At 40.3% G+C, this 26,677-nt stretch overlaps 1 protein-coding gene across 1 annotated transcript in view; it reads right to left on the bottom strand.

Annotated features, from left to right (window-relative positions):
• The window catches only part of LOC119421774 (inactive rhomboid protein 1), a 952,927-nt gene extending 927,076 nt beyond the window's left edge, over positions 1–25,851 (bottom strand). The window contains exons 1-4 of the mRNA XM_037689133.1: positions 25,507–25,851; positions 2,557–2,701; positions 2,316–2,455; positions 916–1,023 (exon numbers count right to left, since the gene is read on the bottom strand). Of these exons, the coding sequence (XP_037545061.1) occupies positions 916–1,023; positions 2,316–2,455; positions 2,557–2,673 (365 nt within the window). The 5' untranslated portion in view covers positions 2,674–2,701; positions 25,507–25,851. The remainder of the gene's footprint in view (positions 1–915; positions 1,024–2,315; positions 2,456–2,556; positions 2,702–25,506) is intronic.
• Between the last annotated feature and the right edge of the window lie 826 nt (positions 25,852–26,677).

Below are 26,677 nucleotides of genomic sequence, written 5' to 3'. Positions count from 1 at the left end.
AGAGAGACAGAGCGTGTAAGAGAGTGAGAGAGAGAGAAGGGTTACAAATAAAACCACACTCCCCAAGCTGTAAAAAAAGCTCTGTACTGTGGTCCAAGTGGTGGGCAGAGTGAGGGAAACAAGTCTAGGCATGTTTAAGTCCAAGCACATTCACACACAGTGAATTCCTGCTTATAGAAAGAAATAAGAATAAAAGAGGGATTAGTAAATTTCTGTTGCTGCAAATAAATACCAGTTTCCCCTGTTCTCAGCTGGCACCAGCAGACAGAAAATCCAATTAACTTTTTATTTGTGTCCTTTTGCACTTTATAGTACATTCTAAAAAAAATAAATAAAACCGTCATGTATGTGCGCACCATAACTCTGTTGAAGTGGAGGCCTAATGAGCACCAGAGCAAACAAAGTTACTGCTCCCCAAGGCCAGGAAGTGGAAGTTGAAACATTCTTCAAAGGAAAACTCAGGCAAGCTAGCCATTTCTTCACTAATTACAAGCTGCACAATGAATGGTACAAGCCTCTCAGCTTTGAAAATATCCATCAGCGCCATAACCAAGAAGCTAACATAGGACTTTGTGTCTTTTCTTGCAGAGATATGACTTGTTCCAGTGAGTTCGATTAGCCATCATGCCTAACCTTATCTAATAGATCTGGTGCACGGTCCTTCAAAGGCTGGTTCACAGAAGCATCATTACAAAGCAGCTGTGGTGGGTTCTGTTGTACAAAGTTGTGGAAAACTCAGTGGCCCCTCCAACTACAGGATGACTCATTATAGTAACTCTGAATGAATGTGCTTCAGACCTTTATGACTCATTTAAAAAGAAGAAAATATATGTAGTAGCAAGAGAATCAGCATCCAGTAAATGAGAAAAGAACAGGTTCCTATTTACTCGTGGTGTACGGCACTTCCTATCATACCTGAGCAGAGTTCTGGAGAGAGAATGGTGTTTCCTGATGCTGCGGCGGGCAGCTCGGTGCCCCTTAACAGGCACAGTGTTAATCCTTTCAAAGTGCACTCTCCTGCTGCTGTGACCCAGGCAGGACAGGGCAGGAAGGTGGCAAGAAGGGACAGAGGAAAGAAGAAGGGAAAAAACAAAAGACAAAAAACAGGAAGTGACCAAGAAAAATGCAGCAGGACAGTGTTGTAGCCATCTTCATGCAGAAAGAGCAAAGCAGATAGTTAAGCTTTTTGTGTTTATTTAGGCCCAAAAAAACTACTTAGATTGCAGAAAAAAATGTTAATTGCAAAGTGTGAAATTTGGAAAAAGGTAAGAAAGACAACACTGCAGTAGTTGAAGAGTTATTTTTATATGCTTAAGGACATGTTGCAAGCACTGTTGGCTTAACTCATGAATCTCGAAGATTTATTGATGATTTAACACAATTTTCAAATTTTGCTCCTACCTAGGCCTGTCACGATAACAAATTTTGCTGGGCAATTAATTGTCTCAGAAATTATTGCGATAAATGATAATATTGTTTGAATTTTTGGTTATTATTAATTATTGGTAAATTTGGTTAGAGTGTAGTACCTTTTTTGACCACTGAATGGCAGTATAAGACCATTTGAACCGAAGGACAGATAGTGAGGGAGCGAGCAGTGTGTCTCTTTAAGTAAAATGGGAGGGAGGCCCCTTGACGTGACATGGGCTGTCTCTCTTTCCTTTTATTCGGATCTCAAATGGCGGACGCTCAGTGTGGGTTGAGCTCTTTAACATAGCATTTTTCACACAAAGCTTTTCATTAAAAAAATTAAAAATCAGTAAACAAGTTCTCAGCTTCTTTTTGCAGAGGAAAACAACTTTTTACACAAAGGCACGGGTTTCAACCGTGAATTTTGGAGCTTCGACAAGACGGGGGTGTTCCTCCCCCCCGAGGTCAGCCTGTTAGCTTAGCTCGTAGCTTAGCTTCTCAGCTTAGCTGCTTTTAACAATACAAAAATGCGATTTGGGACAGTTAAAACAGATTTTAAAGAGAAAAGAGAAAGGGAGGGGTCAGTGAAGAGCACCAGAGTTGAGCCTTTTGTCATCCAGTGTCTTCAGTAGAAAGAGAGAGACACGAAGAAACGATAAAGACGATAAATGAAAATGAGGTTGATAATTTTCAGTTATCATGCGATTAATTGATTTATCGCGACAGGTCTACTCCTACCTTTATAAATAAAGTGGCATGGTATGGTATGGTACCTGCTCTCAACAACATTTGCATGGTAATCTGTGTGTATCTTTATTGATTAATGACATCGAGCAGAACTTAACCTTACAGTGAGTATGTGACTTGTTATTTAATACCTCAAGTGTCTTATTATTGCCTCTTACCTCTTTATCGTCTGTGTAATGGATGACTGACGATGAAAGGCAGGCCGCCGGGTGTCAAACACCTCTCGCGGTGGAGACTGGAGATATGAAGTCTCTACTGGCATACTGATACTGCGAAGGAACCCTTGCCTTTTCACCGGCTACACAGAAAAAGATGCATTATACGTGAACACAAATCATGCCATACAGTAAATGACAAGGGTGATAAATTTGAGGAAAAGCACTCGGTAAGAGAGAGCACCTGAACAAAAGTAGGAGGCTCGTCTAGTGACATCTGAGCCGTGGGAATGTCCAGTCGGAGCCAGGGAGGCTTCTTCCTCTGTAGGCTGCTGGTGCTTTCCCGCCGTGGTTCAGCCATCGTCTCTGTCTCACCCCAGGCCTTCCAGCTGCACAGATACAGATGAATAAATATGTTCTATTAATAAAGTGCAATGTTAGGAAACAATAAAAGCACAATCAGACTTAGAGCTGGCTTTGTGGTGCAAAACTGTTTCACAAGTCAGTGCTAAGGCCCCTATTTGAATTAAACATACACAGATTTCTGCTCACTAGTTAGCAAACGGATGAGAATAATCTACAGCTGTTAACTACCTCCCAGAAATAGTAGAGTTTTTTAAAGCTATTTGTAGTTGCATTGGAGAGAGAGGAAGTTTGCAGTCTTAACCATAATCCCTTAATTCTTATTTCAAATCATTCTTAATTCCTGTTGGTGGTTTAACGTAGCTCTGCTTTTAGCAGACATCTATCAGACAGTGTGTGTGCATTCCCATGATGAGGCCCGTGGACCACAGAAGGTGCACGTAAGCCTCAGCATCAAACAGTCTGCCTGTAACCACAGCCCTGTAGTTTGTTGTGCCAACAACTTCGCTTCTTTAGGGTTGCTTCCTGACAGGTTTGTCTTTAAAACCAAATGATTAGCATATGTTTTACATACCAAAATACCAATAAATTTAAAGGTCTTACAGGAATATTGTCACAAACATCGTAACACCAGCAATTTTCACCAAGTCACCGCCTCACTTCTCTTGCTACAGCTCAAGCTCTTTGTAAAAAAATAAATAAATCCAAGGCATTTAGTGACAACATCTGTTTCACATTGGCATTTCAACGCACCACAGGCTTCTGTTTTAGTCCATGTGATGACGGGAAGTGTTGTCAGTGGATCTCAGCAGAGGCGGAAGAAAAACCTCACACAGAGGTCAGCAGGCGTCATAACCACTGTGGTAACGATTGAAAATGGTCTAAGTCACCCTGACAGGTACTTCTCGGTTACAAGCCTACTGAGGTAAATAACACTGGGATAGCTGTTATATTATGACAAAGGGAAAGTTTTACAAACTGTTAAAAAGATTTTTAAAAATGAATGAGATGTCAATAAAATAACCAACCATGATGAGGCAAGCGTCATGCAGTTTCATTCTTTATTCTTTCTCCCTTTGCTCTATACTGCATACTCAGTGGGATTTGTGGTTATTAATGCCTAAATGAAATAAATAAGTTTATTCATAACCATTTTTTTTTCTAAGAAGAAACATCAAAGATATCGTGTCTCACAGTGATCAGTTAGCAACATTAAGGAAACGTAAATGTGTCCCCAGTATCACATCTTCAACGTGATTTATTGTTGCAACAACTCCATCTTGCTTCAGGCAACATTTAATTACTTTTGCCATGAGTTCAAACAGCAGGACCTCTGATAATAGAGCAGATTTTGTAGGAGGGGAGAGAGCATCGAATTGAATCAAATTGAAATTTGAAAAATGAAACAGGATGAGACTCAAGTCGCAAACGCACACCAAGCTTCTCCTGTTTCAACTCTGAATATTGTGCTTGTGGATTTTCCCTCCAGATAATGTAGATGGTTTGGTGGAAGTAAACCGCTCTTTCATTGAGGTTCTCTTAGTGCTTTAGGCTTTTTTTCTGGCCCCAGTCTCACATGTCATTGTTGCTCTTTTATTTGCGGATAAGTACAGTCTGACAGAAATATCTGCTGTTAACTAGCAAGAGAAACTAAACCCACACAAATTCTTTTAAAAACATTTGACACCAAGTATGTAAAGTAGCAGGATACACCCCTTAACTAAAAGTGACTTAACAAGTATTGCAAACCTAGTATAGTAGTGCATTCTCAACATTGCAAATGAAAAAAAAAATGCCAGTAAAGCCTGACATCGAAGCATTATTATAACCATGCAGCTATTGTTATGGTTCCACTGCTGGCCAGTAAGAGCATTTGGTGACAGCCCAAGGTAAACCTCCCACGTTCAACAGACAGCAGTGCCAAGTGCCTTGGAAGTCGCTCTCTTTTCTTTCTCTCTTGTTCTGATCCAAAGTCAACACGGCAATAAAACTGGCATTTTCCTGAAACTCGTGTCTGAGGAGGAGTTTAGCTGGAACAGTCGATGCAGCCATCACTCAAAACGTGAGCACGGCTCTGAGCGCTTTCCACGCTTCTCTCTTTGAATGCTGCAAATCACAGCTTTGAGAGTGTTGGACTCAAGGCTGGTCCCTGTCTGAGAAAACCTCACTATTATGGGCAGGAAGTCCTTCAGAAGCAGATACCCTTGGGGAAGAAGCCGTGAATCTAGCCTTTGGCAAATATCCAGACTGAAGGATTAGCTCTTTCCTGATGCAGCGTGTTATCTAGCTTTATGTTAGAATAAAAGACAAAATAATAGAAGTGGCTTGGTGAGACATAGCACACAAGTCGTATAATTATACATATTTGTTGCTTAGTGAATTCTCAATGTCTTATCTTACTCTCAAGGTGTTTGTCCTTTGGGTGTTATGGCAACAATTTGATGTGTGCAATAGTTTCCCACATTGTTCACATTCCCTGTGCTGATGCGAGGCCTCAAACAAATACCTCGTCTTCATCTATTTTCTCAAGAAGGTTTGTTTTACATTAGGATTCACATGAAAAGTGGAAACCACCCACATCCGTAGCAAAGCGTCAAGTCTTTCAAGACTGGCTTCCTGCTCTGTGTAAGAAGCGAACACCTCCCACTAGATCACGAGACCCATGACTACCCCTGCTTGTATTGCTTTTCGTTCTGGGGCCTCTCCAGGACACACTAGGCAGGAAAGACATGAAAACAAAAGACACGCCGACATCTCTGCAGGTGCAGGAATAGCAAATGGGACACAGTGACTGGAGCTGACAGGCTTTACCAGTACTTTAATTCTGTCTGCGGAGCCACAGCCTATTACATTTTATTCGTCATACAATTCCTTGATTGAATGCATATCGCCTGTTGTCTTTTCTGACAGAGTTTTAAACTAAGACCATCATATGATGCAAAATGACAAAGCTATTTTGAGCTAACCTTGAAAACAATACGTGTAATCTCATGAAATATTGCAATATCTAGCAAGAGCTTGCATGACCTGTGCTTGGCAATGTGTTGTGAATGACTGACTGTCAGCTACTACCACAAAAAAAGTTTTAGATCAATATCAGTAAAAATCACTGAGGTATAGCCATTAATACATGTATGTAAGCTAATGTTGGTTAGCTGTGGTGACCAACTTGAATTGGGTTGACTCCAAAAGTTTAACAGTTGTGGATGAATAGCTAATAATCAGAGAGTTTCAATAAAATCCCTTATCCTGTGGGATCAATAAAGTCCTATCTTATTTTATTTTAAATAATTCATGACACAGGGATGTGGTTGCGCAGAGGTTAGTGACAAAAACTTGTGACTGGAAGGTCACCAGTTCAAATCCCTTTGCTGACTTTAACATCAAAATGTGAGTGGAGAAGGTGAAGCACCCACACCTGCTTCCACTCCCGTTTGTCCCACTCTGGGCTCTTGAGCAAGGCATTACCCCACCTAAATGGGAGCCGCCTGCTCCACACAGAGGGCTGTGGTAGCATCAGGAAGGGTATTCAGTGCAAAACAAATTCTTGTGCGAGTTTGCTCACTGTGGCGACCCCTAAAGAATGGAGCAGCCGAAAGGAGGGGGAAAAAAAAAAATTCATAACATATTTTGATGATGGTACAGACAGACAAACGCTGTCGCTCCACCTTCACCTTCAGGAGATAATGAAGTTTTCTGTGCCATTCTTTCATGTTAGTACTTAGCAAATGCTTCAGTCAAGGAAAAGATGTTAGATTATGTTACCAGAGGTCTATGTTGCCACTGAAATTGAAGTCAATCTTCATGAATACAGTTCAAAGCGTGACATTTAACACACTGAAAAGCTGAAAAGAATAAGCTTGGTGCTGATGAGGACGGAGCCATTTTATCAGAATAATAAAATATTAACAAATAAAATCTGATGAAGATAGTCTTGAGAAATATTTCTGCATTTTTCAAATCTTTATCAAGGCCATTTATAATCTCAGCGCCTGTCATTTCCACATTCCACAGCATCTCCAGCTGCAACAGAACTACGCTAAAATGGCAGCGCTGGAAACCACATGCAGCCAAGCTGTTATGGACAGGAGCTGGCTGGTTGCTGGTTGCTGGTTGCTGGGTGCGTGCGCTGCTGCTGTGTGTTACTCCACCGGAGGCAGGCTCAGTGCAGGGAATGCTTGCTGAGAGAGCTGCATCATCAAGGTTGACAGAGCTCATGGTAGCTAGCCAAGTAGGGCACTGTTTGCTTGCAGAGGCAATCGTTGAGCCAAGATGGCCAAAAGAAAGAAAGAAAGCCTGATTAGCATGCAAACTCTGGATGGATGACTTGTTAATATATGTAGCGAGACATTATTCTTCGGAGATGCAGTACTTCCTGGCGTTAGGCCCCTGTTCCTGTTTTTCATTTTCGGTTTTCTTGTGTTGCTGCCATTTCTTTTTCCCTTCTTGTTGCCTACACACCGACCTATTTAAAGTTGTGTTTTAACAGTTGTGTAATATATCCACAGTTCAGACTGACAAATAGATTAAGACACAAAACTTAAATGGTGCAAACAGGCCACCGTAGGTTGTCCACATACTTTAATAGTTAGTCATTCTTCAGAATGTTCTGCTGTCTTTTATGCTGCACTCCAAGCTGGAGGCAAGGCTTCACAGTGAAAACAATGGAGGGAAACCGGGATCCCAACATTTATTACTTTTTGTATTTTTCAAATCAAACTAAAAATTATTGCGCATATGAACTTTGTTCCTTTAAGCAATAAAATAGTTCTTCCAACTTACAAAAAAAAAAAAAAAAGTCTATAAAATATTACTAACATTTTTGAAAGACCGTTTAATTTTTTTGTTTTTTTATTATATTTTGTGGGGATAGTTGTTGTAATAATAATATGAAATCCTTGATATTGTCCAAGTGGTGGTTTCACAAAGGCTTTAAGTTGTCCAAACATTAAAAAAAGAAAAAGTAAAAGAAAATCTCCATAAATTGGAATTAAAGCCTTAAAGCTGCCACAAGAATAAAAATAACTGTCACTCAACGCCTAGAAGCAACAACTCGGGGGGGCAACAGACGGGACAAATCATTTGGATGTGCTTTGATTTGGGCTATTGATCAGAGAGTGACGGCAAAACACTTCAGCTAAGGAGCAAAGAAGAAGAAGCTGCAGAGCTACTTAAATCATAGTGGCTATAGTACCAAAGGGGTTCAGAAGCCAAAGACCATCATCATCATCATCATCATCTGCTAAAAGATCCTCTTTTCCTACCTTTGACCAGTAACACACAAATAGTCAATCCATGTCTTAAAAAACTGAATGTCTCTTGTGTCTCATCGTTGAGAGACACAGGTCCTTGTAGGTCAGCTGTGAGAGGAGCAGAGACAATACAGCAAATAAAAAAGGAAGGCTCTGAGCTCATCGAATCTCAGACCTCAAATGAGAAGCAAAGATTTCTTTAAGGGAAGTTGAAGCACGCTTCCAAGACCCACAACGGATCCTGGTAATGATGGTAAACTGACATCTAAACAAGGCGGAACCAGTTATCTGTCACAAATGACAGTGATCTCGATTCAATGAAAATATGGAACAATATGATCTTATTGTTCCATATTTTTTCTAACAGAGCACTTCAGGTTTACTTGTGGTTCCTTTAGAGCTTCTAAGCAGAATGGGAACAGAGCTCAGGCTCCACTTGTGTGGAACCAATTTCTAGTTACTGTTCATGAGGCCGACATTGTTTTATTGGGCTTAAGACTTTTTTTTGTAAAAAAATAAAATAAAATCCTATAGTCAGGGTTGATTTGGGTTTCCTGAGCTATCCCTGAGAAGATATAGGCAAAGACTGCTGGAGCACATGCTGACCACATTTCCTCACTCTGCCCCTGTCTTTACAGCCTCGACTCCCATTGTTTGTATTTGCAATGATTGCTGTCATTATCGTTTTTCTTATTTTTCTTACCATAGAAACTACACCTGAACCAACCCTTCTGTTTTTATCCGATTCTCTTTTTCTGTCCTCAAACTCAATTTTGAGTCTGGTTCTGCTAAAGGTTTCGTCCTGTTAAAAGAGCCTCTGTGCTAGCTCCGTATGGCTGGTGAGACAACTTTTTACTAATGGGCATTTCATAATGTACTGTTGTATAATAGGAACAGAATTGTCTGATTGGATTTGAATCTGGATCTGAACTGGACTTAGGATTTGGACTTTGGTTTTTTTAATAGTATAGTGCCTTGAGATGAGTTTTGCTATGAATTGACACTATATAAACAAACTGAATTGAACTGAATCAGCTTAAAGTTAATAGCAGTCAACCTTTAATCATATTGATAAGCAGAAACTTTTGATTACATCTTATAAATGAATAGCTGGAAGTAAATTACTACAAAACTGCAGCCATGGTTTCTACCTTTGAGGTCCATGTGCACATTAGCTACAGCAGAAAGCTTTTGATCTTTATTTAGCACATCGTTTTTCCAACAATGGTAAAAAACTGATGAATCTACAAAGCTACAGATATTTCATGTCAGTAAGTGGAACAGAAACATAGAACATAGACAAGAACTAAAACCTAAATGTGTTTAAAAGCATAACCAGAAGCCAGGAACTTCCACAAATATTATTGCCGACTTACACACATAATTCTAAAATATGATATAATTTAAAATAGAGCTCGCCATTATTGTTTCACCTCTTTAGTAAATACTTAACATATGATTCAAGGTTCTTTATTTGTCATTCCACCACATGTACCCCATGTGGTGGAACAAAATTATGTATACAGGGTCCCAGTTACATCCAACAAAAGTATTAAAATGTAAAAGAAAAACGGTAATAAGATGTAAGATATGAACTAAGAAAAACATTAATAAAAATACACTAAGCACTAGCAGCATAAAATAGCATTAAAACAATACACCGAACAGCAGCACACATAGTATATATATATATATTTTTTTTTTTATATATATATGTATATCATATGTAGCATATATAGCATATATAACACATAGCCGCACACATATATGAAACTTTAAATATGAAAAATACGCCTAAAAAATAAGCATACCCTCTTTCATTTTATGACAAATAAAAGAAAATGTTGCAAAACACAGCCATAAGCCACAAACTGAAATGAAACTGTGTGTCAGTGAAAGCAGCAGTCATCTAAACTGACCCTTGTGACATGTGACAGTCTGTCACACCAAACCAGCCCTTACAACATCAAAAAAATACACAGAGACGGCAGAAATATCCATCGCAGCTGACCCCAAGATCAAGTGTCACAGCTCACCAAGGGGCATGCAGGGTGGGCGGGCGAAGCTGCTGCAACTGGCGATGTGGATGGTGGGCACTGAAAACATGCCCGACCCAGAAGGGTGGAGCAGCTTATGGATTTTCTCATGGCAGTTTTTACAGCTCTGGCTTGCAGCCCTTAGTCTTGATTATTTTAACAATGCAAATGTAACCGTATAGGCAGCAGTGGTTCCAGTGTTGAGTGACATATTTGAAACCAGGCAAATACCAGGCTCCCTCACAATCATAACTGTTTACTATGAGCCAAAAATATAAATAGGTTATAAAAGTATAAATGGCTTCTTAACAGCAGTCTGCATGCTTGGGCTTTATTTATAGAACTGAGAAGCTAATGCACATTTAGATGAAAGTGAACCCACCATAAAAAACATCCTCGTGTGTTATATCCGTGTGGTGAGCCGTTCTCAGACAAAAACAAGACTACGCTTCTCAAAAGCTGCACTTATGAAGCCAGCATTATAGAAGTAGATGTGTTTACTGATCTCTGTGAAAGAAGCGAACACCATCTGTATTTGCCATCGCACCGCGTGCACCCCTTCCCTTCTCTGCTGTACGCATTGCCAGGCCCCAAAAAAAAGAGCAGGAGCCAGAAAATCAGGCTCCATTATTTTATCAGCTTAAGACCCAGCCTTTCACTGTGCAGTAATATCCTGCACAGGAAATCAATATGAAGGAGTGGCAATGTATGTGGCACTGCACAGAAACCCAGATAGAAAACGTAATTACTTCAATATGTTTACCAACAGATATCCCCGCGCGCTCCTTTACCTCTGCTTAGTACAAGGTTCTTCTTTTTTCCTGTAAAGAAGAATTTTTACATACTGTATGCAGCTAATTCAGCTTTTAAATTTTTTAATCATTCTGCACAGGTAAATTATTTACAGCTCCCATCTTACTGGAGCTATACAGATAGCCGCACGTGGTATTTAGCTAAGGCATTCCTTTTGTACCACAACAAGCCTGTTTCGGCTCACTTCACAAGATAGCAAAGACTTTAAGTGGAAAAGTCAGACTCACTGGGTATATCTGAATAACGTCTCGTTGCAGAACTGTGTTGGTGTTTCTAATCTTCAGGAAGCAGATGACAGCAAAGACTCCCTCACCGTGGGTGGGCTATATATACGCACACCACGCTGGTCAAGATATGGTACGTTACAACAAAAATAATGGCTGTGTGCACTTTTTGAGACCGTTTCAGTTAGATCTGGTACCACCCAGATAAATCAGCACACAGAAACAGTCTGGGTTTAAATGGTTGATAACTGGTTAGTATTACTTACATGTCAGACGCTAAAAGCGAAACTTATTTGTTTACAGTATAGACGCTTATCATCAACTTACCAAATCTCCAGCTGTAGCCTGCAAGCAGCTGCTACCATTAACTGCATAACTTCACACTTTATCACAAAGCCAGTATGGACAAATTATGTAGTGAGAGCACTTAATGAAATTCAACGAGACCGTGATACTGTTGAAGACCTCAACTGTCCATGGGGAGATGTTTAAAACAGAGGAATGTCCAGTTTAATTTCCCATAAGCTCATTCAGCTCATAAGGTCAAAAAAATGTCAAAGATTTAACAAAACAGGCATGAGGTAATGTCCTTTTATTTCAAATTATGACTGAATTGCATTCAATTTGTTTTTAAAGCAGTTTTACAATAGCTGTTGTATAAAACTGAAAACCACTTCTCCCATCTATAAAAGTACTATCACTGCCATGCTACTTTTTAATTAAACAAAGCAGAACTACATCATCATTAAAAGCAAAGTGTTCCTTGAAGGAATGAATGCATATCGCCCGCTGCTTTTCATGCCAGAGTTTTAAGCTCAGCTCATCTTATGTTGAGAAATTACAAAGTTGTAGCCATTGTGATCAAACCTTCAGAATAGTAATATGTGCAATCTTGTGCAATATTTCACATGATCTGTTAGTTTTTGAAGTACAGGTGCTGGTCATAAAATTAGAATGTCGTAAAAAAGTTGATTTATATCAGTAATTCCATTCAAAAAGTGACACTTGTATATTAATTACACACAGACTGATATATTTCAAATGTTTATTTCTTTTAATGTTGATGATTATAACTGACAACTAATGAGAACCCCAATTTCAGTAACTCAGAAAATTAGAATATTGGGAAAAGGTTCAATATTGAAGACACCTGGTGCCACACTCTTATCAGCGAATTAACTCAAAACACCTGCAAAGGCCTTTAAATGGTCTCTCAGTCTGGTTCTGTAGGCTGACTTGACAGTTGTCCAAAAGATGACCAATGACACCTTACACAAGGAGGGTAAGAGACAAAAGGTCATTGCTAAAGAGGCTGGCTGTTCACAGAGCTCTGTGTCCAAGTACATTAATAGAGAGGTGAAGGGAAGGAAAAGATGTGGTAGAAAAAAAATGTACAAGCAATAGGGATAACCGCACCCTGGAGAGGATTGTGAAACTAAATCCATTCCAAAATGTGGGGGCGATTCACAAAGAGTGGACTGCTGCTGAAGTCGGTGCTTCAAGAATCACCACGCACAGACATATGCAAGACATGGGTTTCAGTTGTCATAGTCCTTGTGTCAAGCCACTCTTGAACAAGAGACAGCATCAGAAGTGTCTCACCTGGGACTGCTGCTGAGTGGTCCAAAGTTCTGTTCTCTGATAAAAATTAATTTTGCATTTCCTTTGGAACTCAAGGTCCCAGAGTCTGAAGGAAGAGAGAAGAGGCACAGAATCCATGTTGCTTGAGGTCCAGTGTCAAGTTTCCACAGTTGGTGATGATTTGGGGTGCCATGTCATCTGCTGGTGTTGATCCACTGTGTTTTCTGAGGTCCAAGGTCAACACAGCCGTCTGCCAGGAAGTTTTAGAGCACTTCCTGCTTCCTGCTGCTGACCAACTTTATGGAGATTCAAATGTCCTTTTCCAACAGGACTTGGTACCTGCACACAGTGTCAAAGCTACCAGTACCGGTTTTAAGGACCATGGTGTCCCTGTTCTTAATTGGCCAGCAAACTCGCCTGACCTTAACCCCATAGAAAATCTATGAGGTATTGCGAAGAGGAAGATGTGATACACCAGACCCAACAATTCAGAAGAGCTGAAGGCCACTATCAGATCAACCTGGGCTCAGACTGATTGAATCCATGCCACACCACTTTTTTTTCCTTCCATTTACCCTTTATTTATACAGGTAGTCTCACTGAGCTATGATAACTCATTTTCAAGAGAGACCTGTTTAGGGAGCAGATGGTGGGGGTTAAGGGCCTTGCTCAGGGGCCCGGGGCGGGGCGAATGAGGGTGGAGGGAGGTGTGAGTGTTTCCCCTTTTCCACCCACATTTTGATGTTGACGGTACCGGGAGGCGAACCTGCGACTTTCCAATCACAAGCCCATCTTCTAACCTCTGCGCCACCGCTCCACTACATTGCTGCAGTAATCCAGGCAAAAGGAGCCCCAACTAAGTATTGAGTGCTGCACATGCTCATACTTTTCATGTTCATACTTTTCAGTTGGCCAACATTTCTAAAAATCCTTTTTTATTGGTCTTAAGTAATATTCTAATTTTCTGAGATACTGAATTTGGGGTTTTCATTAGTTGTTAGTTATAATTACCAACATAAAAAAAATAAACAGTTGAAATATATCAGTCTGTGTGTAATGAATGAATATAATATACAAGTTTCACTTTTTGAATGGAATTACTGAAACATCAGATTTTAGCTCAGTATCTGTAAAACTCACTGAGGTATAGACAGTTTTGTGTTGGTTAAGGTCAATTAGCTGTGGAGGTCAACTTGAACTGGGTTGAATGCAAAAGTTAATTAGTTGTACAGTATGCAAACAAAATTTAATTCATGAGATATTTTGTTAACAAACAAAATGGGTTAACATCAGTGGTTAAATACTAATATCGTCAATCCAATTCCTTAAACCCACATGACCCTGGTTGTTGCTCCATCTTCAATAGACAGATCAGCTGTTTTGAACAGCAAAGGGATGAAAGTCATGTAATTTGCAAGTTTCATTTCTCCAAAATGTGTCCATAGACTTATATAAGCATTTGTCTATACAAGGCTTGCCATTCTCTTGTTAAATGAGTAAGTGGAGAGTCTTTTAAAGAGCATGTCTTGACTACATGTGATCCCCATCTAAATAGTTTCCAGCATGATATCAGCCTGAATCAAGCCTACAATAGGCTTCATTGTTTTGACTGGTGTGGTCCGGCCTGAAAAAGGGTCATTGTGCAGCCTGATCATAGTAAAAAAAAAAGCAAGAGCAGACTCAAGTTTTTCTTCCTCCATCAATGAAAATGGTGGACTAAGCAAATTGCCAGCTGAGAAAATTCCTCTGGATAAGTTTGTTTAATTATGGTTTAGCAGAAACATTATGCGGGTGTGGATGCTGCTGAAAGGTACACCGTCTGCACGTTTATCAAAAGCATGTCTACTACCTAATCAATCAATAGGATTAAAAATAGCTTACAAAGGACCCCTATCAGACCATGTCATATCCTGTGTGGGAGACCACCAGCATGAAGAGGTCAAGTTACTGCTTGTTTTACTGGGGAGCCCTGGAAGGAAGGAAATGCAGAGCAGAGGTGGGGCGATGTGTAAATGAAGGCAGGAAACATGCTGCAGACCGGGTGCATTTCTTGGTGTCCGGTCATCACAACCACGGAAACAACATGCATTTGCTCACATGAACAGGAACACATCCACACAGCACGAGTAAACATACACATCCCATCCTTGGCCATGATACTGTCTACGTGACTGCTGTGCAAAAGTACTAGGCCTTCTCTGAGGCAAGCCGGCTCAGTCTTCACCTGTAAAAAGCAAGTGGAGCTTTCAATGTAACAGTCAAGCTGTCTATTAAAAAGAGGTGATGAAGTGTGGCCTGTAGCAGAGAAAGAATGGGAATTAGCAATGGATGGAGGCAGGAGAAATTAGTTCTTATCCCAGGTGACACAAAACTTTTGAAAGTCAAATAGTGTTGTGAGGGACTCTTCAAAGGGAAGCAGAAAAGAGAGTTCATTAAAAAATTAAAAGATCACACTCAGCCAAGATCCAGCTTTTCTAAAAGAGAACCTCTGCATTAAAGCCACAGGACCTCAAAAACACAAAGATATTTTGCTTTCTCTTAAAATTATTGCTCTGCAAACGTCTTAAATGATCGCATGCACTCTCTCCTGCAGTGCTGTGAGATCTAGTGAGATGCGTTAATGTTCAGGGTGCATTGTGGGAATGAATATCTGCTACTGCCACAACACATTTTTGTTTAGTTTCTGTAAAAAATTGGCAGAGTCAAAGCTACTTGCTAAGGTTGCTTAGCTATGTCGGCCATCTTGTATGGGACTGACACTTCTGGCACTCTAATCCATTTATTCAGTATAGATTTTAAAGATTAACTCCAAATTTTCATAAATATTTAATAATTTTTTTGCTCTGTCGATCTTTTAAACAATGCAATCTTTATAAACTTGCAAAAACAAGCACTTAAAACGGATGCATTCAATTTAATTTAGGAAAATGCTTTCTTCAGCATTTTACAAACAGGTTGTAGTGCTTGGCTGCATTGATTATTACCACTGCAGGGTGAAAAGACATCCTCGGACATTTACTGGAGTGGGGTGTGAACATACGCATCCACGATTTCCTGAATGAGCTTTCATTTACGCACAATTTAAGTTACATAGCATAACAAACTGTTACTGTCACCAAACACATTTCTGATAATTTATAACCGACATTGGGCGTTCGTAAGTATACAAAGCACAAACTTAATTCTTTGCAGATAGGAAGATTATATTTTATTTTATAGTGATAACAGTAGCCAAGACATATTTAATCTTCAGACCACCCCTTTGGAATAGGAGGGAAAATAATTCTTCGTCCACATCCAGCAGGTTTAATAAGCTCCTTATGTAAAGCTCTTATCAGTACAGGGAAATGTGTGGGTAAAAGAAAAGCAAGAGAAGCACCAAGCTATCATTAAATTAAGTCTTGCAAAGTTGTGTCTGGCAGGGGCATGATTTCAGCGACAGATAAGTCCATATTCAAAGTGTGTGCTCCGTTTTCACCAGCTGTGTGTGTTGGGATCGCACAAATCCGTCACATGCAAATCAACCACTGTATGCCGTCTGCGTCGACTGTTAAATGAAAAATGAACAGATAGAACTATTCAACGCGCCTCTGATGTAGTTCCCAACATTTTCAGTTCACAGGAAAATAAAAGTTCTGGGTGTGAAGCAAATGCCACAAAGCTTTTTGGCAGAAAACTTGAACTTAAACTGGAGAAGCAATGATGGAGGAACATGTGAGGTGGCGTCTGGGCTTTGGTGCCAAATCGAGACAGTACACAAGCACTGATTACTGTCCTGGGAACAAATACTTTAAACCGGTGGTTTAGTAGTAATATTCATTTGTACTCATCTGCTCACACAGACTCATGTTCGTGCTGCTGTTGTTTGGCGTATTGTTTTGGTACTGTTAGTGCTTAGTGTATTAGCATGTTTCTTAGTTCATATCTTGGATCTTATTACTGTTTTTCTTTTACAATTTATATGTTTATTGTATTTTTTGACCCTGTGTACACAATTTCATTAGATCACATGTACCACATATGATGCGAATGACAATAAAGAAACCTTGACCTTAGTACCACATGTTTAAAGTACCACCACAGAAACTACTAAGCTCTCCAAGTACCACCATGACATTTTGTATTAAAACCTCATATCGAGTAAGTGACATAAACAAGCAAAGGTGAGATGGCTTCATGCATGAACACATAACCTCAAAACCAAACTCACTTCTTCATCTTTATCTTAATTCTTCAACAAAGTCACTCTAAGGGTAATACTGTGCAATGATAAAAGTAAAAACACCTGACAAACCCAAGGTCCAATACTAGGGATATTATTCACAACCCTTAAGATGCTTTGACTGGTAAATAAACTTAATACATGTATTAATTTTCACAGTTGGACTTCTGGGCTGAACAAAGAGGGGATCTTTGTTGACATCCATCAACCTGTGCCTTGTCTTTGACTCCCTACGCCAAACTGCTTCAATCAGTGAAGTTAAAACAAACCCCCACATTTAACCTGCTTGAACGGTGCGGTTTAAGATAAAATGAGTGCGTGCATTTAGTAATGAAGACAGCACCAAAAACACAGTGGTCTTGGTTCTTCCTCTGCTCCGCAATAAACATACACATTTGAGATAACTTGAATGAAATAGATTTGCCGTTTTGCAACTTTAGCGCAGCCCCTAAAGAGACTATACGCTGGGCCTTAAAGGAAGTCACTTGAATGTGGATTAATCATGATCCACTCCATTTTTCAGAAGACAAGGGTTTAAAAAAAGTCTACATTGGAACAAAAAGGTTAAATCACGTCATCTGGACCAGTTTCTTTAAGTGAGAAACGTTTCGTCTCCCATCCGGAAGACTTCGTCATGCATGCGACCAACCAATCAGATCTGTCCCATAGGTAGCTTTCATTGTTGTGTTTCAAGCCAACCTCCTGTTGAAATCTCAGAAGCAGGCTATTAGCACATGCAACCAGAGCCCACCTGTCCAAAACAATCAATCACCTTGTATAACAATCAAATGATGACGGTCAGATGGCCACAATTTGAGAACCAATGCTTTAAACTATTCTTTCAATTTAAAATTAGCCAATTCTTTGCATTTTGTCAAAAATCTTGATAAGTTATCAACATGGTTATGTTTAAAGAAATTTAGGGGTTGTGGTAAAGTTGTTGTTTGTTTGGTTTGTGCTCAGAGCCTTTAAAACCCCTTACTGAAGGTTGGGGAAGAAGGAAGACTGAAGCCATACACCAGAGACAACAGATCTGTGGAAAACTCCTGACAAAAGAACCGGAAAACAAGGAAGACAGGGGCAGGTCCATTGGGACAGTCACTGTCCCAGTAAGAGGAAGGCCCACTCAAAACTGATGTAACAGAAGAAAAATCACATACACACTCTTTTTCCCAAGGAACTGGAGTAATTTTTTCCCCTAAGGCCAAAGTGCACACATGTAGGAACGCTTGTTTATGGCTTGACAACCCTAACGAATACCTTCGTTAAATGTTGGCTAGCAGACAAAATTAGCAAAGTGAATAAAATGCCCAAGTATGGATTCTCAATCATCTATAGTATTTCTAAAACTACTGAATCAACGTCAAGTGCACTTCCTTTTACTCTGACTAAAAAGGATGACGTCTTTAAAACCAGAAGGGAAAAAAATCCTTAGAGCTTGTTTAAACTCTTAATTGTTACAAGGATGATTAATTTTGATTTATAAAGTGTTCAACTTTATTTTGGCCTTTTTTTTCTGAGCGCACGTTCCATCACAATGGGCTTACACAGACATGAATTTGTTATAACTGGGCGTGATCATTTGTGCCCCATAAACGACGAGCTTTATTTCCTTTCCCCTAGCTCACAGGATTACGAGCTCCTTCAGCTGGCACAAGTAGGGAAAATTTGGAAACGCTAGGAAGCGGAGTAGTCGGAGACAAAGCAAGCAGAGGATTGGATGGTGAGGTGCATCCAAACGTGTCGATTGTGTTTGGCTGGATGCCTTACACTTCCTCTGACGGCTACAATAAAAACATTCCTACATACTTGTGTAAAAGAACATGGGGGGAAAATGCACCTCGAGCACATTTTGGTGATTCCCAGCCAGTTTCTTTTTTCCTAGATGCAAGTTTAAGTGAAAAGTAATGAGCATTTACAGCTAGATCTGCTTCTGCTAAAATACATATATAAAAGAAAAGTCACAAGAGCCCAAAACATGCCCTTATTTCTGGAAAAGCAGCTGGAGTAAGTTATGGTGGACGTCAATGGGACTGATGAAACTCTCCCTTTATAACTATATTTGAACTTCCATTCAGAGAACAGCCCACTTAAGTTTAGCAGTCTGGTACACAATGAGGATCCAGACTGAGCCTCTGGGTATGACAACTGACTGTTCCAAAGATAGAGGGCTGGGAGAGAAGGAAGGGGTGCTGGGGGAGTGCTTACAGAAGGGAGGGCTATCCTATTTAAAACAGCCCTCTTGTTGCCGTTGTATCAAAGCTGGGGTATGTTAGCTTGAGCTGGCCTTCGGGACTGACAAGGGATAGTAAGCACAAACTTCTACTGCAACAAGAGAGAAATGCAACAACCAGAGGAATAAACAAGTTCTGAATTAATTTACTTATTGTCTGCAACTGAAGGCAAGGGTGGCGCGATCATGGTTTTGTCCATTGATGTGTTAATTTGTCTTTACTGATAGTGAAATGTATCACTGAACATATTTTCATGAAACTCAGAAAGTAAGCACTGGATGAGCAACTATACAACCCATTAACTTTTGTAGATGATCTGGTTTAAAATGGCCACCAGAGCAAAGTGGTCTTAGTAGGCCTGTTACGATAACAAAATTTTGCTGGGCGATTAATTGTCTCAGAAATTATTGTGATAAATGATAATATTGTTTGAAATTTGACAATAATTCTAATAATAATTATTGTCAAATTTAAGAATGGTAAATGGTAAATGGACTGTACTTGTATAGCGCCTTTCTATCTGATCAAGATACTCAAAGCGCTTTAAGCTACAAGCTGTGTCCTCGTTTACCCATTCATACAGCACTCTACTAGATCTCTACAAAGCTAATTGAACAAATCATTCTAAAGAGACTAATCAGTGCGTTATCACATTCCTACACCGATGGGACACACATCGGAGGCAATGAGGGGTTCAGTGGGACACTTTGGCATGTGACAGCTGGTGGATACAAACCCCCCAACTCTTGCATTGGAGAACGACTGCTCTAACCACTCAGCCACAGCTGCCCTAAGAAGAAATGTTGGTTAATTTTTGTGAGTAGTACCTTTTTTGACCACCGGATGGCAGTATAAGACTGTTTGAACCGAAGGATGGATAGTGAGGGAGCGAGCGGCGTTTCTCTTTAAGAAAAATGGTATGTAGGCCCCCTGACGTGACATGGGCTGTCTCGCTTTCCTTTTATTCATTTCTCAAAATGGTGGACGCTCGGTGTGGATTGAGCTCTTTAGCATAGCATTTTTCACAGAAAGCTTTTAATAAAAATAAAAAAAATCAGTAAACAAGTTCTCAGCTTCTTTTTGCAGAGAAAAACAACTTTTTACGCAAAGGCACGGGTTTCAACCGTGAATTTTGGAGCTTTAACGAGACAGAGGTTTTTTCCCTGAGGTCGGCCTGTTAGCTTAGCTCGTAGCTTAGTTTCTCAGCTTAGCTGCTTTTACCGATACAAAGGCGCAATTTTAAATGGTTAAAATAGATTTTAAAGTGAAACGAGAAAGGGAAGGGTCAGTGAAGAGCACCGGAGTTGAGCCGTGTTTTCAGTAGAAAGAAAGAGACATGAATAAATGATAAGGCCATTAAATGAAAATGAGGTTGATAATTTTCATTTATCATGCGATTAACTGATTTATTGTTTGTTGTGACAGGCCTTATGCCATGACTAATTTTCTTTTCTACATTATTCTATGCAAAAAAAGCCCAAATCTAAAAAATAAAACTGCACTTGTTTCTCATAACAATTGAGCTTTGAATTGTTAAAACTATTAACTTTTGTCTCTTTTGTGGATTTGTGTCATACCTGGTGTATATTTCTGTCTCAAAGCATCAGGTATAGATTGATTTAGTTGTAGTATGCAACTCTTGAGGTCTTTCCACTCAAAAGAAGGTCAAAGTTCACAAAACCACTGCTGAATGTCCATGCCAGTTCTCTGGCCTGCTGGGAAAATAAACTCTGTATTCCCACAGCTCTGAAAATGAGCTTTACCAGGAGAGTTAAAAACTAGACACCATGTCAGTGAGAGCACAACCAATCCCAAATTAAATCTGTTCATATATATATAGCTAAATGTTGGCTTGGTTTAAACACCAACATGAATTTTCCATCTACAACTTTCCTTTCGAACCTGTGCATGAAAGGTTTCCAGTGATTCTGTGAATGCTGGTTCACGTATGGCTGTCCAGCTCACGACAGATGAGGTGCTGAGAGAAGGGCAGTGTGGCACACCGGCAGATGGAGGCTTAGAGGTAGACCTGAAATAGTCTTGCTGTTGCATTACATCACAAGTGACATCATTGTCATAGTTACTGCTGCAACCATAAAGGTGTTACCGAATCGGTACGACTGGATGCAACATGTCAACTTTATTCAGTTTCTTGCTACTGTATTAACTACTGTACAAGTATCTTATTGTGTATTAATTTGCATTAAGCAATATACTGTATTTTTAGTGTTTTCTATATTCTACAAACAAGTTAAAAAGAATCTGCTCACATTCTCTCTTTAAAAGTACACAACAGACACAGGAGACAACCCATTTCCTTTTCTCTTCCACAAACCTTAAATTTTGACATGGAATTAAAAAAGAAATCTGTTCTTTTTTTTTTTTTTTTTGACAGCTTTGTCAAAATTGTGACCACATCAAAGGCAAACAAGCCGAGCGAGTAGCAGCGAGAGCTCGATCAAACGCTGCCGTTGGGGCTTCTCTCCATTAGACATACCTGATGTGTCTGTTGGAGCGCCATTGTTAAGATCATTTGTAACTAATCTACCATGCAGGAATGCATTCAAAATTGTTTCTCAAGTGGAAGAACGGGTTGGTTTTCATGTTTAACTGCTGCAGGTAGTGTCGCCATGCCAGGCGTTTGCAAGTCCGCCCCGGAGACAAATATTAACTGTAGCTGTTTCAACACAAAGCAGACACTGTCTAAACCTTTTACAGTTTTGATCAATGCTATTCAGTCACAGGGTCAATTATCGCTGGCATGCTTGGATTTTTTTTTATTTTAAGGGAGTAAAAAATAAGATGCAAAACAGAAATAATATACAGTCTTATTAATTTAACTAATAAGACAGCGTCTTAAATAAATTATATTAAGCTCTAGCGTAGGCCTGACACGATAACAAATATTGCTGGGCGATTCATTGTCTCAGAAATTATTGCGATAAACGATAATATTGTTTGAAACTTGACAATAATTAGTAATTACTGTCAAATTTAAGATGATTGGTTAATTTTATTTTGAGCGTAGTACCTTTTTTGACCACCGGATGGCAGTATAAGACTGTTTGAACCGAAGGATGGATAGTGAGGGAGCGAGCAGTGTCTCTTTAAGAAAAATGGTATGGAGGCCCCATGACGTGACATGGGCTGTCTCGCTTTCCTTTTTTGCGGTTCTCAAAATGGTGGACGCTCGGTGTGTTTTGAGCTCTTTAGCATAGCATTTCTCACACAAAGCTTCTAATAAAAAATAAAAAAAAATAAATAAAAAAAAAAAAAAAATCAGTAAACAAGTTCTCGGTTTCTTTTTGCAGAGAAAAACAACTTTTTGCATGAAGACATGGGTTTCAACTGTGAATTTTGGAGCTTTGACAAGACGGAGTTTTTTTTTCCCAGAGGTCGGCCTGTTAGCTTAGCTTCTCAGCTTAGCTGCTTTTAACGATCCAAAAACGTGATTTTGGACGGTTAAAACGGATTTTAAAGAGAAGAGAAAGGGAGGGGTCAGTGAAGAGCACCGGAGTTGAGCTTTTTATCATCCAATGTCTTCAGTAGAAAGAGAGAGACACGAAGAAACAAAGCCGATAAATGAAAACGAGGTTGATCATTTTCATTTATCATGCGATTAACTGATTTGTGGTTTATCCCGACAGGCTTAGTCTAGCGTTCCTTGGAGGAATGCTGACAAATGCAAACAAAAAGCACGTAAAGAGAGGGCGAGCCTGTGACTGGAAGGTCACCGGTCCAAATCCCTGATTTGGCAACACAAATGTGGGCAGGAAAGTTGAAGCGCACCTGCCTTCATCCTTACTCGCCCCAGTCTGGACCATTGAGCAAAGCCCTTCATACATCCCAGCTTCTCCCCGCATGCCTTGAATGGCAGCCCTCTGTTCCACACATGTGGGCTGTGGTAGCTCTGTGATCTGTGGTTACATCAGGAAGGACATCTGGAGTAAAAACAATTGCCAAGTCTTTGTATGAATTCGCTCGCTGTGGCAATCCCTTAGGAAGGGAGCAGCCGAAAGAAGAAAAGACCTCATCAATAGTGAACTCGCTAAATATACACACCCATTTCAATGATAGTAAACACGTCATGTGCTGTCCATGTATTCTTGAAGCGAATTCTAAGAATCAATTTCAGCAGGTCAGAAATAAATTTAAGCTTCAGCTTGCCTGCTAAAATAAAGTCTCGAGCGAGCAAGTTATGAACCCGTGATGCAGATGTGTTTGGGGGCAAAACAGCCTGAAGTTACAAAGAGGGTCATGTGCTCTGCACACATGGAACTGTTCAAGCCCAGAGACGCTCACTTATGAACTCAAGACAGAGCTCTGGCCTGGCAAACTGAAGAAAACGACCAAGAATCTGAGAGGGTACGCCCAAGTTCGAGAACAGGTCTGTGAAGGCTTATTGTTCAATCCATATTTGCTTTTCAGTCCCACTGAAAACTGCACTGCCTGATCAAGCATCCCAGCTGTGAACTAAATAATGTGTAGTGCTCTTTCATAGCGGCGGATGGTTCTGAATGAAGGGCAACAAATGAAAGGTGACAACGCTGAGCACTGTGGCTATTGAAGGCAGCACCATGAAGAATTCGCAGGACTTGGCCAGACTGAGACAGACGAGTCACGCAGGCATGACTACAGCGTGGTCTGCTCAACAGCGCTCTGAAAAGCTCAAATAAATCAATAAAGGTTATAAACCTTCTTTAGCGAACCGACTCCTGGGTCCCTCCATGCCTCACGACATTATAGATGAGTCCAAACGTTAAGCATGAGCTTTGGCAATATTCTCTCTGGAGTCCAGTTGGAGCCGATACAGAAAATGAGCACGAGTGTCGCCATCACACGTCGGGGGGCCTTGCTTTATTGGTGCGATTACATCACCCCAAGCTATGATCCCTCCATGTGATAATGTTTCAGGAACACTGGGCACACAAACTGGGCCATGTGCTCCTGCGTTCTGTCTGCCAACATAAGTCAGCAGTTTCCAATACAGTACGTCTACAGTTTCACTTCAGTCTGCCCAGGTATCGCAGGGCGGTGATGCGTTTAACTTGTCAACAAGGGAGCCGTTTGTTAATATGCAGGCCGGCTTGTGCTGTCATCGTGAAACATTTGACCTCTGGTGAGTCCATTTTAGACAATCGTGATTTTCTACCATGACTCAGTTTGACTCACAGTATGCGTTAGCGCAAAACAACAACAAAAAAAAACAATATTAATACAAAAAATCAAAGGGCAAATCAAAGTCCTGACCTAGACTAAGATCATCTCGTGTTGAAATTGAAAGAGTTGTAGCCGTTTTGGTTGAAATTTGAAAATTACGCACACTCATGACGTCACGATCAGAGTACGTGTTGGGAACGACTCTCAGCCGCTACCACTTTAACTCTTAACCCAACATCTAGAAAACCAACCGAGGTACAGCTGTTTTTGTGTTTGCAAATGTTGATTAGCTGTGGTGGCCATCTTGAACTGTGCTGCTCCCAAAATGTAAACAGTTGTAGAAGCACGATATATGACGGTTTCCTGAAAGTTTCATTAAAATCCATCCAATGGCTGATGGGATATTTCGCTAACAGACAGTTGACTCCAAATAGTGAATGACATTTAAAACAAAGATTTTGTACAGACTGTTAGTGCTTGTAGATCTATCTTTAGGACATTATCTGTCAAATCGACTGCATCCAGTGATTATTTTCTGCAAGTTTTATTAAAATCTCCAGAAACACACAGACAAACGACCTCTTGTTTCGAGACGAGAAGGGACTTGGCAAATGTTCTTCCTCTTGTGTATTTATGTCAGAATAAATAAGTAACTTTACTGTTGTTGAAGTTTAGATGAGTCCAGAATGAGATGCTGATACTGACTCACTTCCAGCGAAGGATGCTCCTGACGAGCAAAAACCAGAAGAGCAGGGGTGGGAGGAAATGACAAAGATAAGTGAGGTCATACTGAAACTGTAAAAGGTTTTGTGCGGTTACTCGACACAAATATATTCTTATTTCCCCCCTCAAACTCAGACTGAAGCGAAAACTTTCTTATCAGTTTGGATTGAACATCAGACTTTGGGATCATGATGAGAGAAACTGATTTTTGACCAAATGTGAGTATAAAAAACATAATCCCCAATTATTATTATTTTTTTTTATGGCATTTCACATCCTACTAACTCCACGGGAACATCTCTATCTTGACACTTTTTTTAATAAACTGGGCCTTAAGGTGGACCCATAATTAGTCACCGCGGCGCGTGGGCACTTTAAATGAGCCACTGTCACGATGACAGCTCTGCAGACAGACACATGCCCCAGAACTCCGTGTCCACAAGGTGCCACCTGAACCCCACGCACTCGCGTGCTGACCGGTTAATTCATTCGTCTCGTGCAGCTCGTTTCCTCCTCGGTCACGACGCGTTCAGGCGCCTCTTCCGCGTGAGCGACCATTGGAGACAGCCGAGATGAAACCACTTACCCTCAGAACGAGCAGCTCGGTTGATCTCCAGGAGTGATTTTTATAGGGTGTCTCCTCTTTTTTTCCCCCCCACTTCCACTGCGGGCAGCAAGATCTGGGTTTGTCACATCATCTTTAACTGCTGCGCACCACTAACAGAAACGCGTTTCTCTCCTTTTGGGTCCAAATGGATAAATCCTGACCACAGCCGCTGTCCGGTCCGGTGCTACGCGCGCAGAGCTTTTCCACGCTGCTCCATGGAAGCGACAGGACGGGGTTGAGTTCCCCTTCTGCCGTGCCCGGTTGTAGAATTCAGTTTCGTGGATTCAGCCCCGCCCTGGGCTGAGGACGGTCTGTGGAAGGCGAGCCCCGAGAAGCTCTGCAACCAATCGGTGAGGACTCCGGGAGGCGCTGCTTCTCCCCGGTTAACGGCGGTGACTAAGCGATATGATCAAAACTTGGGTCCAAGGAACGAAATTTTAACCCTCACTGCGCCAGATGTTTATTTTGGAGTTTATTCGGCCGTGTTAGTTTCACTGACAGTGGCGGTTCCAAGAGGGTGGCACTGAGTGGCAGTTGCCCCTGAAAAAAAAAAAAAACTTTCCCCCCCATACCACTTTTTTTTATTTTTTTTTATTAACAAATTGCACAATACAAAACTCTCATAGAGGGTACATATCAACAACCAGAAAGAAGGAAAAACAAACACAAAGAAGAAGGGGCATTACATAAATCTCACAATCTTTGTAATTTAAACAGTAAAGACAGAGTACCATCATGAGAGCGTAGACTACACGAGGAACAAATCAAAAAAGTAAAAACCTGGAAATGTCTTCATAGACCCTTACAGAAATGTTAGATTTCTGCCTCTTGAGAGAAATAAAGTATTGTTTAAAGTCATTGATAAACCTTGTGAATGATGGTAATAAATTCCTCCACTTACTACAATGTATATGATATTTCCCCCAGAAGAATAACAATGTTGATCATGTCAGATAGAGAAGATTGAAGGTTGTCCTTATAAAACAATATATGTGATAATTCAAAATGTGGGACATTACTGATTTTTAGTGATAACCAACTGTGTATCTGCGACCAGAAATTTACTGATATAGGACATGAAAAAAACAAATGCTGTGTTGTTTCACATACTGAGTTACAAAAAGAGCACCTGTCTACCTCAAATTTGAAT

This window comes from Nematolebias whitei, chromosome 15, assembly GCF_014905685.2.
Source record: "Nematolebias whitei isolate Nwh7 chromosome 15, NemWhi1, whole genome shotgun sequence".
NCBI classification, from domain to species: Eukaryota; Metazoa; Chordata; class Actinopteri; order Cyprinodontiformes; family Rivulidae; genus Nematolebias; species Nematolebias whitei.
Note: the sequence above shows the minus strand (reverse complement) of the source record. Positions and strands in the feature narration are given on the sequence as shown.